The sequence below is a fragment of the Pristiophorus japonicus genome, chromosome 11 (genome assembly GCF_044704955.1).
Source record: "Pristiophorus japonicus isolate sPriJap1 chromosome 11, sPriJap1.hap1, whole genome shotgun sequence".
Taxonomy (NCBI): Eukaryota; Metazoa; Chordata; class Chondrichthyes; family Pristiophoridae; genus Pristiophorus; species Pristiophorus japonicus.
The window spans coordinates 87145002-87161793 of NC_091987.1; the positions used below are offsets into that span (position 1 = coordinate 87145002).

At 41.7% G+C, this 16792-nt stretch overlaps 1 protein-coding gene across 1 annotated transcript in view; it reads left to right on the top strand.

The window, feature by feature from the left end:
• LOC139275554 (target of Nesh-SH3) overlaps positions 1-16792 on the top strand; it is a 200214-nt gene that overhangs the window by 18019 nt on the left and 165403 nt on the right. Inside the window, exon 5 of the mRNA XM_070892723.1 lies at positions 67-156. Coding sequence (XP_070748824.1) covers positions 67-156 — 90 coding nt within the window. The remainder of the gene's footprint in view (positions 1-66; positions 157-16792) is intronic.

A 16792-nucleotide genomic window follows, 5' to 3' on the forward strand; every position in this document is an offset into this window, starting at 1 on the left:
ACTCTTGTATTTTTGTGTTGAATGATCACAGAGGTTTGTATTTGGTTTCTTTATTATACCTTCCAGACCACAAGCTTCCAGCCCCTGACACTCCAGATGTGGTCCACCCAACTCCAGTACCTGAAATTATTAACATAAAAGAGAAAGTCGTTACAGGTACTCCCAACAATATCTATCCCATGGGCTGAATGTTATAATGTGATTTTATGTAGAAAACGATTTATAAGTATCACTCTTTTTCTCACATGGTACTGAACAGTCTACACTCATGGTATGTGTGCTGATTTATATAAATATTCTTTCCATATCTATATTAGTTTTAAGAACTGTTTATTAAAAATGTGGAATCTTGCCTTAGATATTCTCCTGGGTACAATGATGCTGGTTTGCTCCCATATACATACATAGCATTGTGAGTTTCAAGATGTCCCCATGCTGCTTAATATCTAACTATACAATAGCGTAAATCAGAGGTGTAACAATACTATGATCTGAACTGGATATTTGTGTCTTTCGCATGTGTCTCTCTGAAGGCAGACTGAGCAAAAAGCATTGTAGGGCATACGGGAGGATGAGAATTTCCTGGATCATCTATTCCAGGAGAGGGGCACCCCAGCCACAGAGAGATCAGGACAGTAAGTGAATGGCCATCCGGCAGGGTAGGAAGAGGTAGGTAATGCAGCAATCCTCCGGGAGTGTGTCGCTCATTAATCAGTTTTCAGTATTGAGCCAACTTGAAGGAGTGCAGTCCGCAGAGAGCATGGCACCATGGAACAATGGAGTGCACAGGGAGGCACAGCGAAGTGTAGAAACGATGTGGTTATAGGAAGTTCAATAGCCAGGAGGACAGACGGACATTTCTGCAAGGCTTATGGGGTGCAGGCGGGGAAGTGGAGTTGAGACCAGGATCAGATCAGCCATGATATTAAATGGCAGAGCAGGGCCAAATGATCTACTCCTGCTTCTATTTCTTATGTGAGTCCCACATGGTCTGTTGCCTCCCTGGCACCAGAGTAAAGGACAGTACTGAGATAGTGCAGAACATTTTGAGGGGGGAAGGGGAAGAGCGAGAAGTCGTGGTCCATGTGGAATCCAAAGCCGCAGAAAAGAAATGAATTAGGTTCTTCAGTCAGCGTTTCAGGAGCTAGGGAAGAAGTTCAAAAGCAGGATCCCAAAGGTATTATTCTCTGGATTACACCCAGTGTCACACACTAGTGTGTATAGGAATAGTAGGATAAGACAGGTTAATGCGTGGCTGGGAAAATGACACAGGAGAGAGAGCTTCAAATTCCTGAGGCATTGTTACCAATTTTGGGGCAGGAGGGATCTGATTACGATGAGTGAGTTGCACCTCAACAGGGCTGGGACCAATGTCCTCGTGGGGAGGTTAACTAGCGCTGTGGGGGAGAAAGTAAACTAATTTGGCAAAGGGGTGGGCACCGGGATAAAGGATAGAGGATAGAGAGACAAAGGATCCTGGTAAACATGTCATTTGGCCTTGAGACACAAACCACACTAGAATTTATTTCAATGGTCAACCAAATTGAGCCTGAAGAAAATATTTATATCCAGTTTAAAGTCATGACTGTAGTGCCACCAACCTATGATATTGATGTGCAGTTTTATGTCAGGGATGCCATGCCGCATTCTCTCAGCTACATTTTTTCAACTCTGATTTACTTTTGTGTGGAGTATATTGCCCATTGAGTTTTGCAACGAATCCATGCTTTTATGTAAAATATATTAAACAATCAATTTTCTATGCATTATATGGATTTTAATGGATAAATAAATCTGAATTTGGTCAATATATTGGGTATCCTCTAAAGTTGAAAGGCTGGGTTTTATGAAATAAATTGTTTGATCAATGTTATGGGATTGAAATTGCTCTAGATAATATTAGGAACATATTACTGGCTTGGTTATAAAAATTCTTTACCTAGTACTGTAAGAATGTTAATTTATTTTTAAAATGGATTAATGTCTTTGTTAAAATAGCAGACTGAGGATTTTCATATAATGTGTTCAAAAACAATAGTCTACCTTGAGATTTAAATATCATAAATGCTGTGCTGCATTTACTGATGTTTTATTTAATGCATTCTTATTTTGCATATATATGACGAGTATTCATAACGCAGTATATTGCATGTTATCCTTTCACTGCTTGAGCATGGAAGAAATAAGTCAATACATCATAGACCTCAGAGATTCGATTATATTGCCTAGGCTACATTGGGTATCTCACAATGTTTAATCACAGCTTATATGAAATATATTAATAGGACAATTAGTAAACGTTAATTTTGGTTGAACATTCACTGATCAAATACTTTTAACTTGTGTGAAGTATATTCAAAGTTAATGAGTGAGTTATTCTATACATTGTTTTTTCATTAAATTTATAATTGCATGGTGTGTTTTGCATAGCTACTGTGTCTGAAAAGGAATTCAGCTAGTGTACAAGAGATTAATGTGCAAAGTTAAAGCACATGGGATTGGGGGTAGTGTGCTGACGTAGATTGAGAACTGGTTGGCAGACAGAAAGCAAAGAGTAGGAGTAAATGGGTACTTTTCAGAATGGCAGGCATTGACTAGTGGGGTACCGCAAGGTTCTGTGCTGGGGCCCCAGCTGTTTACATTGTACATTAATGATTTAGATGAGGGGATTAAATGTAGTATCTCCAAATTTGCGGATGACACTAAGTTGGGTGGCAGTGTGAGCTACGAGGAGGATGCTATGAGGCTGCAGAGTGACTTGGATAGGTTAAGTGAGTGGGCAAATGCATGGCAGATGAAGTATAATGTGGATAAATGTGAGATTATCCACTTTGGTGGTAAAAACAGAGAGACAGACTATTATCTGAATGGTGACAGATTAGGAAAAGGGGAGGTGCAACGAGACCTGGGTGTCATGGTACATCAGTCATTGAAGGTTGGCATGCAGGTGCAGCAGGCGGTTGGAAAGGCAAATGGCATGTTGGCCTTCATAGCGAGGGGATTTGAGTACAGGGGCAGGGAGGTGTTACTACAGTTGTACAGGGCCTTGGTGAGGCCATACCTGGAATATTGTGTGCAGTTTTGGTCTCCTAACTTGAGGAAGGACATTCTTGCTATTGAGGGAGTGCAGCGAAGGTTCACCAGACTGATTCCCGGGATGGCGGGACTGACATATCAAGAAAGACTGGATCAACTGGGCTTGTATTCACTGGAGTTCAGAAGAATGAGGGGGGACCTCATAGAAACATTTAAAATTCTGACAGGTTTAGACAGGTTAGATGCAGGAAGAATGTTCCCAATGTTGAGGAAGTCCAGAACCAGGGGTCACAGTCTAAGGATAAGGGGTAAGCCATTTAGGACCGAGATGAGGAGAAACTTCTTCACCCAGAGAGTGGTGAACCTGTGGAATTCTCTACCACAGGAAGTTGTTGAGGCCAATTCACTAAATATATTCAAAAAGGAGTTAGATGAAGTCCTTACTACTAGGGGGATCAAGGGGTATGGCAAGAAAGCAGGAATGGGGTACTGAAGTTGCATGTTCAGCCATGAACTCATTGAATGGCGGTGCAGGCTCAAAGGGCCGAATGGCCTACTCCTGCCCTATTTTCTATGTTTCTATAACCTAGAACGTTGACTTAAATTCCATCTTGGAAAGTACATTAACATGTTGTCCTGTAATAGACATAAATAACATTTATCAGCAATCATACTTCCATGAAACATGGCAGAGGCTTGCATTCAGTTCTATATTATGCCTTAGAAACATAGAAAATAGTTGCAGGAGTAGGCCGTTCGGCCCTTCGAGCCTGCATCACCATTCAATAAGATCATAGCTGATCATTCCCTCAGTACCCCTTTCCTGCTTTCTCTCCATACCCCTTGATCCCTTTAGCCGTAAGGGCCATATCTAACTCCCTCTTGAATATATCCAATGAACTGGCATCAACAACTCTCTGCGGCAGGGAATTCCACAGGTTAACAACTCTCTGAGTGAAGAAGTTTCTCCTCATCTCAGTTCTAAATGGCCTACCCCTTATCCTAAGACTGTGTCCCTGATTCTGGTTTTCCCCAACATCAGGAACATTCTTCTCGCATCTAACCTGTCCAGTCCTGTCAGAATCTTATATGTTTCTATGAGATCCCCTCTCATCCTTCTAAACTCCAGTGTATAAAGAACTTGGATAACAAGATGACCTTCTTTCATCCAATGCACCACAAAGGAATATACAAATTTCAAACTCAGCAGAAACCTGGCAGTTAAAATCACCCTGGCTCTTACCTGTCCGAAAGCCACCATGGTCACAACATCTGCAATTTTAACCTTCTCTCCTGAGCAGGCAGCAAGGACACACATCTGGAGCCAACAGGGTCCTTCCTTACATATGCATGTTGCAACCCGATGACATCATTAAGACCCGACTGTAAATTTTAACTCGGGCCTCAGCTGGAAATCCACCTGGAGTTCTCCACAATACTCTCTATCAAACTTATGATTGAGGTGTCAGGAATAGTCACATGACTACCTTGAAAATGCCTTTCTCCCTGCCCTTGACCATCCCTCTAGATCATTGAAGAATGAACAAACAGATATCATTGCATGACTACAAGACTGGCCTCCCAACTAGACTACCAGAAATCTCAGAACTATCACCACCAGTATTTTTCATATCACCTCTAGCCTCAATGTTAGCTGTGGCTCAGTGGGTAGCGCTCTCATCTCTGAGTCAGAAGGTTGTGGGTTCAAGTCCCACTCCAGGGACTTGAGCATAAAAATCTAGGCTGACACTCCAGTGCAGTGCTGAGGGAGTGCTGCTCTGTCGGAGGTGTCATCTTTTGGATGAGACGTTAAACCGAGGTCCCGTCTGCTCTCTCAAGTGGACATAAAAGATCCCATGGCACTATTTCGAAGAAAAGCAGGGGAGTTATACCCAGTGCCCTAACCAATATTTATCCCTCAATCAACATAACAAAAAACAGATTATCTGGTCATTGTAACATTACTGTTTGTGGGAGCTTGTTGTGCGTGTATTTCCTGCATTACAACAGCAACTACAATCCAAAAGCACATTGGCTGTAAAGCGCTTTGAGACATCCAGTGGTCGTAAAAGGCGCTATATAAATCCAAGTCTTTCTTTCTGTCTTTAGAGGTTGGATAGACACATAGTCATGACCACAGTCATTGACCCCTGAGAACTCACTTTTTTGAGTGGAAGCATATCATCCTCGACTCCGAGGGACTGCCTATGATGATGATGGTGATTGAAACATACAAAGTTCTTACAGGGCTTGACAGGGTAGATGCAGGGAGAATGTTTCCTCTGGCTGGGGAATCTAGAACCCGGGGTCCCAGTCTCAGAATAAGGGGTCGGCCATTTAAGACTGAGATGAGAAGAAACTTCTTCACAGAGGGTGGTGAATCTTTGGAATTCTCTACCCCAGAGGGCTCAATCTTTGAGTATATTCAAGACAGAGATTGCTAGACTTTTGGATATTAAGGGAATCAAGGGATATGGGGATAGTGCAGGAAAATGGAGTTGAGGTAGAAAATCTGCCATGATCTTATTGAATGGCAGAGCAGACTCGAGGGGCTGAATGGCCTACTCCTGCTCCTAATTCTTATGTTATTATGACAAGGTTATTCTGCATCTTTCTACATGACTCTCAAGGGTTTACAGACGTGTTATCCAGAAACTATATTTACCTCCCCGTGTGACTATCAGAGATCAGATGGATAGGTGCCTCTCAGAAATTTACATATTCTGTGTCTTCAGTAGACTCCCAGAAGTTGGATGCATGTTTTAGAATCTCAAAAGGGAACTAGTCCACAAATAGTTAACTGGGTTGTACAAATCTAAGTGAAATTGAAACAATTTGTGAATAAATAAACTTTCCGCAACAGAACAAAATTAAATCATTTCCAGTTTAATTTCCTTGAAGTTGCAGCTCCCATTGTGTTACTTGAATTTAAAAAATGTTGTCAGCTAACAAAACACAAATCAATAAATGCACACCACAGCCAACCACTGAAGCAGCACTTTTAAACATGACAATAAATGGGGAACTTTAGTCACTCTGGAAGATGTCAGCTTTGTTCTAATAAAGTCATTATCAGTAATGGTGACCAAGAAACTACCAGATTGTTGAAAAAACTCAACTGGTTCACTAATGTCCTTTTGGGAAGGAAATCTGCCATTCTTACCCAGTCTGGCCTACATGTGACTCTAGACCCACAGCAATGTGGTTGAATCTTAACTGCTCCTCTAACATGCCTTGCAGACTATGAGCTGCCGGTCTCTGACACTCCATACGTGTTCAGTTCAATCCCAGAATTTGAACATGCTAACATAGGAGAGAAAGATGTTACAGGTACTTCTGACAATATTGATGTCTTGGGTTTGAACTCAGGACTGGAGTAAATAATTAAAAGTGCATGTTCAGGTTGCATGGTGAAGCTAGGACTGTAGATGCTATGCCACACCTTCACAGTTTGGTGTTTGGTTTACTTGTGTGTAATGTATTTGATAGTCAATACACTGTTTTACATGTAACCCATTCATTATCACTGCACAAGGATTATGAAATGAGCAATCCACTGCAGCTCTCATTGAATTTAAGCATTTTGCTTATCTTTGTTGGATTATTTGGTTATTGCGCGTATTTCATGAAGTTTAGAGACTGTGCTTGGCTGTAAAGTGCCTGACAAACTACTATGGCTATATGTTGCGAAGCTTACTGGATGATAAATATCTTTCACGAAGTTAAAACAATGTTGCTGCATGGAGTGTCTATTGTCATATCACTCTTAGAACATAAGACCATAAGAAATAGGAACAGGAGTAGGCCATATGGCTCCTCGAGCCTGCTCCGCCATTCAGTAAGATCATGGCTGATCTGATCATGGACTCAGCTCCACTTCCCCGCCTGCTCCCCATAACCCCTTATCCCCTTATCATTTAAGAAACTGTCTATTTCTGTCTTAAATTTATTCAATGTCCCAGCTTCCACAGCTCTCTGAGGCAGCGAATTCCACAGATTTACAACCCTTTGAGAGAAGAAATTTCTCCTCATCTCTGCTTTAAATGGGCGGCCCCTTATTCTAAGATCATGCCCTCTAGTTCTAGTCTCCCCCATCAGTGGAAACATCCTCTCTGCATCCACCTTGTCAAGCCCTTAAGTTCTTATGTTCTCACTATTAGTATTGTATGAAATGTATAATTTGTTGCGCAATGTGTGGTTACATTGGAATTCATTTCATGTTATTGTAATGAAATAATTAGCTCAATTCTGCAACAGTGCTACATTGTAATGATGTCCTGTAATACAAATGTAATACAACTCGGGTGTTACTTTCATGGGAGATTAAGAATTTTGTATCTGGCTTCCTTCTTATCCCCTCAGACCATGAAGTGCCAACCTCTGACACTCCTAATGTGTTCAGTTTAATGTCAGACTATGAGCTGCCGGTCTCTGACACTCCATATGTGTTCACTCCAATACCAGAATATGAACCTACTAACATAGGAGATACTGAAGTTACAGGTACTTCTGACAATATTTGTGCCTTGGATGTGAACTCAGGAATGGAGTAAATAATTAGAAGTGCATGTTGAGGTTTGTACTAAAGTGACAGAAAGTTACGGCACATGCTGAAGATGGGCCTCTTTCCGTGCTTGTATGATTCTATGATATAGACACTGTGCTTGACTGTAAAATATCTGTCAACTTATTATGGCTATATTGTTGTGGAGTTTATTGAATGATAAATAGCTTTCACGCAGTTAAAAGAAATCTGTTGCTGCCTGGAGTGTCTGTTGTCATATTACTCTTTTGTGAATCATACAATGTTCGGGTTACTTGAGTAGAAAGCATATTTGATAGTTAATACAGGGTCTTGCATGGAACAGATTCATAGTTGTTGCAAAAGTATCTGAAATGAGCAATTCCTTGCATATCTCCTAGAATTGATGCATTTTGCTTTTCTCTGTTGGATTATTTGGTCAATGTGCTTATGTCACGAAGTTTGGTGCCACACTTCAGGAAGCATGTCAAGGCCTTGGTGAAGGTGGATTTATTGGAATGGTAGCAGGGAAGTGGCCTTCAGTTCTGTGCAGAGATTAATGAAGCTGTGATTGTTCTCCTTAGAGCAAAGGAGGTAAATGAGAGATTGAATAGATGTGTTCAAAGTTCTGCGGAGTTTAGATAGAGTAAATAGAGTGTAACTGTTTCCACTGGCACGAGGGTCGGTAACCAAAGGACACAGATGTAAGGTAATTTGCAAAGAACCATAGGAGAATTCTCGTTACGCAAGGAGTTTTTATGATCGGGAATGCACTGCCTGAAAGGGTGGTTTGTGGATGCAGTTCAATAGTAACTTTCAAAAGGGAATTGGATAAATACTTAAAGGGGAAACAATTGCTGGGCTATGGGGAAAGAACAGGCAAAGGGAAATATTGGGATAGCTCTTTCAAACAATCAGCACAGGCCTGATGGGCCGAATGCCCTCTTTCTGTGCTGTATGATTCTATGATATAGACACTGTGCGTGATTGTAAAGTTTCTATCAACCTTTATGACTATACTGTGAAGCTTACTCAATGATAAGAACCTTTGGTACAGTTATAAAATCTGTTGCTGCCTGGAATATCTGTTGTTATATTACTCTTTTATGAATCATTTTGAATAATGTTGAATTAACTGGTCAACGCATTATGATAAGTATGGTTTCGTATTGGATAATATGTATTATTAGGTACACATTGTGTGGGTATATATAGGAATCGCTACATGTAATGATGTCCAGTAATACAAATGTATTCATCAATACAACCCAGGTGCTTTTTCAATGAGAAATTAAGAATTTTGTATCTGGCTTCCTTCTTTTTCACTGCAGACTATGAGGTGCCAACCTTTGACACTCTTAATGTGTCCAGTTTAATGTCAGACTATGAGCTGCCGGTCTCTGACACTCCATTTGTGTTCAATCCAATCCCAGAATCTGAACCTGCTAACATAGGAGAGAAAGAAGGTACAGGTACTTCCGACAATATTTGTGCCTCTGGAACGGAATAAATAATTATAAGCGCATGTTGGAATTAGTGCTAAAGTGAAAGATAGTTAGGGCACATGCTGCAGATGCTTTGCCACACTTTTGCAGTTAAATGAGTGTTCGTTTTAGTTGTGTGTAAAGCATATTTGATAGTCAATACACTGTCTTGCATGGAACCTATTCATCCTTTTTGCACAAAGTATATGAACTGCGCAATCAACCGCACATTTCATGGATCTTACGCATTTTGCTTGTCTCTGTTGGATTATTTGGTCAGCACGCTTATCTCGTGATGTTTGGAGACTGTGCCTGGCTGTAAAGTGTCTGTTAACCTATCATGGCTATATTGTTGTGAAGTTTATTGAATGATAATTAGCTTTTATGTAGTTAAAACAATGTTGCTGCATGGAGAGTCTGTTGTCATATCACTTTCTATGAATCTTTTATGATAATATTTAATTAGTTTACGCACTATTGTGTATGTGTTTCATATTGTATGAAATGTATAATTATGTGCGCAATTTATGGTTACATTGGAATCCGTTTAATGTTATTATAATGAAAGAATAAGATCAATTCTGCAATAGTGCTACATTATAATTTTGTCCAATAATACAAATATATTTAGCAAAACAACACACGGATTACTTTCACAAGAGATTAAGAATTGTGTATCTGGCTTTCTTCTTATCCCCTCAGACCATGCGGTGCCAGCCTCTGACACTCCTAATGTATTCAGTTTAATGTCAGACTATGAGCTGCCAGTCTCTGACACTCCATATGTGTTCACTCCAATCCCAAAATCTGAACCTGCTACTGAAGTTGCAGGTACTTCTGACAATATTTATGCCTTGGATGTGAACTCAGGAATGGAGAAGTTAATTAGAATTGCATGTTGAGGTTTGTGCTAAAGTGACAGAAATTTAGGGCACATGTTGTAGATGGGCCGAATGGCCTCCTTCCGTGTCTGCATGATTTTATGATAGAGACCCTGTGCTTTACAGCAAAGTAGCTGTCACTCTATTATGGCTATATTGTTGTGGAGTTTATTAAATGATAAATAGCTTTCACGCAGTTAAAAGAAATAGAAACAAAGAAACAAAGGAATTTACAGCACAGAAGGAGGCCATTTCGGCCCATCGTGTTCACGCCGGCCGACAAAGAGCCAGCCATACGGCCCTTGGTCAGCAGCCCTAAAGGTTACATATAAATCTATGCACAATGACGGAAAGGCAAACAGCACCCAGCCGAACCAGTACGCCTCACACAACTGCGACACCTCTTATACTGAAACATTCTACACTCCATCCCAATCGGAGCCATGTGATCTCCTGGGAGAGGCAAAAAACAGTTAAAACCCAGGCCAATTTAGGGAGAAAAAATCTGAGAGAATTCCTCTCCGACCCATCCAAGCAATTGAAACTAATCCAGGAGATCACCCTGGCCGTATTCTATTCCCTGCGGTACTTACCATTATATCTGCACCGTCCAGCAATAGGTTATCCAGTCTAATCCCAATTACCAGCTCTTGATCCGTAACCCTGCAGGTTACTGCGCTTCAAGTGCCCATCCAACCATCTCTTAAAAGTGATGAGGGTTTCTGCATCTATCACTCTTCCAGGCAGCGAGTTCCAGATCCTCACAACCCTCTGCGTAAAGAAGCCCCGCCTCAAATCCTCTCTAAACTTTCCACTGCCACCTTAAAACTATGCCCCCTTGTAATCAACCCCTCCACCAATGGAAATAGACCCTTACTATCCACTATGTCCAGGCCCCTCAATATTTTGTACACCTCCATGAGGTCTCCTCTTAACCTCTTCTATTCCAATGAGAACAAACCCAGCCTATCCAATCTGTCCTCATAACTAAGATTCTCCATTCCAGGCAGCATCCTAGTAAATCTCCTCTGCACCCTCTCCAGTGCAATCACGTCCTTCCTATAATATGGCGACCAGAACTGCACGCAGTACTCCAGCTGTGGCCGAACCAAAGTATTATACAATTTAAGCATAACCTCCCTGTTCTTATATTCTATGCCTCGGCCAATAAAGGCAAGCATTCCGTATGCCTTCTTAACCACCTTATCCACCTGGCCTGCTACTTTCAGAGATCTGTGGACAAGCACTCCAAGGTCCCTTTGTTCATCTACACTATTAAGTGGCATACCGCTTAATGTGTATACCCTTTCCTTATTAGCCCTCCCAAAGTGCATCAATTCACACTTCTCTGAATTAAATTCCATTTGCTATTGCTCTGCCCACTTGACCAGTAGATTGATATCCTCCTGCAGCCCATGACTTTCCTCTTCATATTCAACCACACAGCCAATTTTAGTGTTGTCTGCAAACTTCTTAATCATACTCCCTATATTCAAATCTAAATCGTTGATATATACCACAAAAAGCAAGGGACCCAGTACTGAGCCCTGCGGAACCCCACTGGAAACATCCTTCCAGTCACAAAATCATCCATCAATCATTATCCTTTGTTTCCTACTTACAAACCAAATTTGGATCCAACTTGACACTTTGCCCTGTATCCCATGGGCTTTAACCTTCATGACCAGTCTACCATGTGGGACCTTATCAAAAGCCTTGCTAAAGTCCATATATATTACATCGTATGTACTACCCTCATCGACCCTCTTGGTTACCTCCTCAAAAAATTCAATCAGGTTAATCAAACACAATCTTCCCTTAACAAATCCGTGCTGACTGTCCCTAATTAATTCTTGCCTTTCCAAATGCAGATTTATCCAGTCTTTCAGGATTTTTTCCAATAATTTTCCCACCACTGAGGTTAGGCTGACAAGCCTGTAATTACTCGGCTTATCCCTTTTTCCTTTCTTAAACAAGGGTACAACATTAGCATTCCTTCAATCCTCCGGCACCATGCCCAGATCCAAAGATGACTGGAAAATGATGGTTAAGGCCTCTGCTATTTCCTCTTTTACTTCGCTCAACAGCCTGGGATGCATTTCATCTGGGCCTGGGGACATCTACTTTCAAAGCTGCTAAAGCCATTAATACTTCCTCTCTCACTATATTTATTTCATCCAGAATATCACACTCCTCCTCGATAGCAGTATCTGCATTACCCCTTTCCTTTATGAAAACAGATGCAAAGTATTCGTTAAGAACCCTACCAACATCTTCCGCCTACACACAAAGGTTACCCTCGTGGTCTCTAATAGGCTGTACCGTTTCTTTAGTTACCCTCTTATTCTGCTGCTGCCTGGAGTGTTTGTTGTCATATTACTCTTTTGTGAATCATACAGTATTCGGGTTACTTAAGTAGAAAGCATATTTGATAGTCAATACAGGGTCTTGCATGGAACAGATTCATACCTTTTGCAAAAGTACCTGAAATGAGCAATTCACTGCATATCTCTTAGAATTGATGCATTTTGCTTATCTCTGTTGGATTATTTGGTCAATGTGCTTATGTCACGAAGTTTGGTACCTCACTTCAGGAAGCATGTCAAGGCCTGGGTGAAGGTGGATTTATTGCAATAGTAGCAGGGACGAGGCTATCAGTTCTGCGCAGAGATTGGTGAAGCTGTGATTGTTCTCCTTAGAGCAAAGAAGGTTAAGGAGAGATTGAATAGATGTGTTCAAAATTCTGCGGAGTTTAGATAGAGTAAATAGAGTGTAACTGTTTCCACTGGCATGAGGGTCGGTAACCAAAGGACACAGATGTAAGGTAATTTGCAAAGAATCGAGGAGAATTCTCTGTATGCAACGAGTGTTTATAATCTGGGAATGCACTACCTGAAAGGGTGGTTTGTGGATGCAGTTCAATAGTAACTTTCAAAAGGGAATTGGATAAATACTTGAAGGGGCAGGAATTGGATAAATACTTGAAGGGGAAACAATTGCTGGGCTATGGGGAAAGAACAGGCAAAGGGAAATATTGGGATAGCTCTTTCAAACAATCAGCACAGGCCTGATGGGCCGAATGCCCTCCTTCTGTGCTGTATGATTCCATGATATAGACACTGTCCTTGATTGTAAAGTATCTTGTCAACCTTTATGGCTTTATTGTGAAGCTTATTCAATGTGAACCTTTGGCACAGTAATGAAATCTATTGTTGCCTGGAATATCTGTTGTTATATTACTCTTTTATGAATCATTTTGAATAATATTGAATTAACTGGTCAACGCATTATGATAAGTATGGTTTCATATTGGATGATATGTATTATTAGGTACACATTGTGTGGTTATGTATAGGAATCACTACATGTAATGATGTCCAGTAATACAAATGTATTCATCAATACAACCAAGGTGTTTTTTCAATGAGAGATTAAGAATTTTGTATTTGGCTTCCTTCTTATCCCCTCAGACCATGAGGTGCCTGTCTCTGACACTTCTAATGTGTCCAGTTTAATGTCAGACTATGAGCTGCCGGTCTCTGACACACCATTTGTGTTCAATCCAATCCCAGAATCTGAACGGGCTAACATAGGAGAGAAAGAAGGTACAGGTACTTCCAACAATATTTGTGTCTCTGGAACGGAATAAATAATCGTAAGTGCATGTTGGGATTAGTGCTAGTTAGGGCACTTGCTGTAAATGCTTTGCCTCACTTTGCAGTTAAATGAGTGTTCGTTTTAGTTGTGTGTAAAGTGTATTTGATAGTCAATACACTGTCTTGTATGGAACCCATTCATTCATGTTGCACAAATCATATGAACTGAGCAATCCACTGCGCATTTCATGGAACTTAAAGCATTTTGCTTGACTCTGTTGGATTATTTGGTCAGCATGCATATCTCGTTATGTTTGGAAACTGTGCTTGGCTGTAAAGTGTCTGTCAACTTATCATGGCTATATTGTTGTGAAGTTTATTGAATGATAATTAGCTTTTATGTAGTTAAAACAATGTTGCTGTATGGAGAGTCTGTTGTCATATCACTTTATATGAATCTTTTTGTATAATATTTAATTAGTTTACACACTATAGGTATTGTGTATGTGTTTCATATTATATGGAATATATTATGTGCAATTTATGGTTACATTGGATTAATATTATAAGGAAAGAATAAGATCAATTCTGCAACAGTGCTGCATTGTAATCATGTCCAGTGATACAAATATATTTAGCAACATAACAGGTGGATTACTTTCATGAGCGATTAAGAATTTTGTATCTGGCTCCTTCTTATCCCCCCAGACCATGACGTGCCAACCTCTGACACTCCTAATGTGTCCAGTTTAATGTCAGACTATGAGCTGCCGGTCTCTGACACTCCATATGTTTTCACTCCAATCCTAGAATCTGAACCTGCTAAGATAGGAGATACTGAAGTTACAGGTACTTCCGACAATATTTGTGCTTTGGGTGTAAACTCTGGAACGGAATAACTAATTCTAAATGTTTTTTGAGCTTTGTGCTACAGTGACCAAAAGTTCGAACATGGGGCCCGAAATTCAGTACCGCTGGAAAGCTGATGCTCCCCCCACCTTTTGTGGCTATTAGTGCCAACATTTTTCATGGCTGGGTCAGCTCATATTCAGCTGCAAAAGTGAACAAATGGGTTCCAGCGCTAATGAACCCTTCCAAGGTGGATTTTTCAGCGGTATGGGTGCCTTAATTTGAGTGTTATCACCACTGCGAAATTCAGCATGCAGGTAAGGATATCTAATGAGCCAGCTGCTCGGCCAGGGTTTGCAGCAAGGCCCTGAGGGAAGGAGGTAGGAAAGAGAATGGAAGGATGGCTGGTGTAAGAGGTGCAAGGAGAGCCAACAGGTTCACTGATATGGAGCTGGAGACACTAATGGATGGTATGGAGCACAGAAGAATATTGTTTCCTGACATGGGGAGACCTGGCAGACAGGCAGTACATAATGCATAGGGACAGATTGCAGGGGAGGTGTCAGGTACCTCCATATAAGTGAGGACGCACCCTTCCAGGAGGGTGTTGGCCAGTCTACACCCGGCCCTTCCAGGGTAGCGGTGGGTCGACGCCTCCTAGCTCTGGGCTGATGCGATCCTTCTCCTCCTCTTGCGCCTCAACCTCCTGCACCTCCCCCTCTTCCTCCCTCTCCTCAGGTGGTACTGCTGCCTCGACCTCCAGCGGCTGTCCCCTCATGATGGCCAGATTGTGCAGCATGCAGCAGACCACGACGATTATGGAGACTCGTTGTGGAGAGTATTGCAAGGTGCCACCAGAGCGATCCAGGCACTGGAACCTCTGCTTAAGGATGCCTATGTACTGCTCGATGATGCACCTGGTGGCACAATAAGCTTCATTGTATGCATGCTCTGGCGCTGTCCTGGGGTTTCGCAGAGGAGTGAGCAGCCAAGTGGACAGGGGATATCCCTTGTCCCCAAGCAGCCAACCGCAATCCTGATTCGGGCCGGTGAAGATAGCGGGCACACTGGTCTGGCGCAGAATAAACGAATCATGGCTGCTGCCTCCCTTGCCCGCTGCCTCTCTGCACGGTGCTGACGGCGAAGCCTTCTCCTGTATGCTGTCCTGCTTCTGAGCAGGTGTACCAGGTGTCATCCTCCCAGCGTTCCTCCCATCCTCAGGGTGAACCCTGCCAAGCAGGTCTTTGCAGCCCACAGGACTTCACTAAAGAGTCAGACTGAAAGTTGTACAAAAGTACAGGGGTATTTGCAAACCTCTGAGCAGCACTCAGCAGGTTTAATGGAACCAAAACAATTAATAAAACTATATGAAAAGATAAATACTGCGCATGCTAGAAAATGAAATAAAAACACTAATAATTAATAAAACTATATCAAGAGATAAATAATGTGGATGCTGTAAAATGAAATAAAAACAATAATAAAAATTTTTACCTACCAAAGTGCCCAGCGTGTCGCGTTCGAGCACTGCATCGAAAACCTCGCGGGGCCACTGCCGGGAAAAATCCTACCTTTTCCTCGGTGAATTTTGCTGTGGTAGTCCCTTCCAATGGCCCGCACGCTGCAGAGCTCACCGCTGGAAAGCTTCCTTTACAACGGCTTCACCGCACCGTTTCCGGCGGAAGTGAACAACACTGACATCCTCCCCGAGCTGAATATGGCTCGAGGAGGGAAAAGTACTCGAGCGCAGTGGCCGATCGATATTTTCGAACACCGCCCAAACTCCACGGTAGCCGTTCCTTCGGGGATAGTGAATTTCAGGCCCATGATATTGATGCAGTGCCACATTTTTACAGTTACATGAGTGTTCAGTTTAGTTATGTGTACAGTGTATTTGATAGTCAATATACTGTCTTGCATGTTGTTAGAAATATAGCAAATTTTAGCCAATTTCTGGTCACTTTAATAATCAGGATCCACTGTAAAATCAATTGGGTGGCTATTTAGTCAGAGTTTAAGATGAATTATAACCCATTAGTTCTATAGCAAAAACATACAACTGATTGAACAAACGACTGGCGCATGTGAGCATATCTCTGGCTTGCAGTCTCTTTCGGTAAAGCATGGGATCACACGAAAAGTGTTCAACCAGCTCAACTTCTGTTTCGCCCTTTCCTCGCACCGTCTGTGTGGTCAATCTTGATTGGGCTACATTTATTCTCTTTTTAGGGGTGGGCCTGATATGACAAGACCTTTTGACCTATAGAGGTTCCCCATAAAACTTAATATCCAATAAGGCTTCTAGTTCTTTGTCTCGATTCTCAAAACAAAACCCGCCCTAAAGATATCTTACAATTTTGACCACATGTCACTCTGTTTACACTAACCCAGGGTTTCCTCCTGTGGAAATCTCTCTCATCCCTA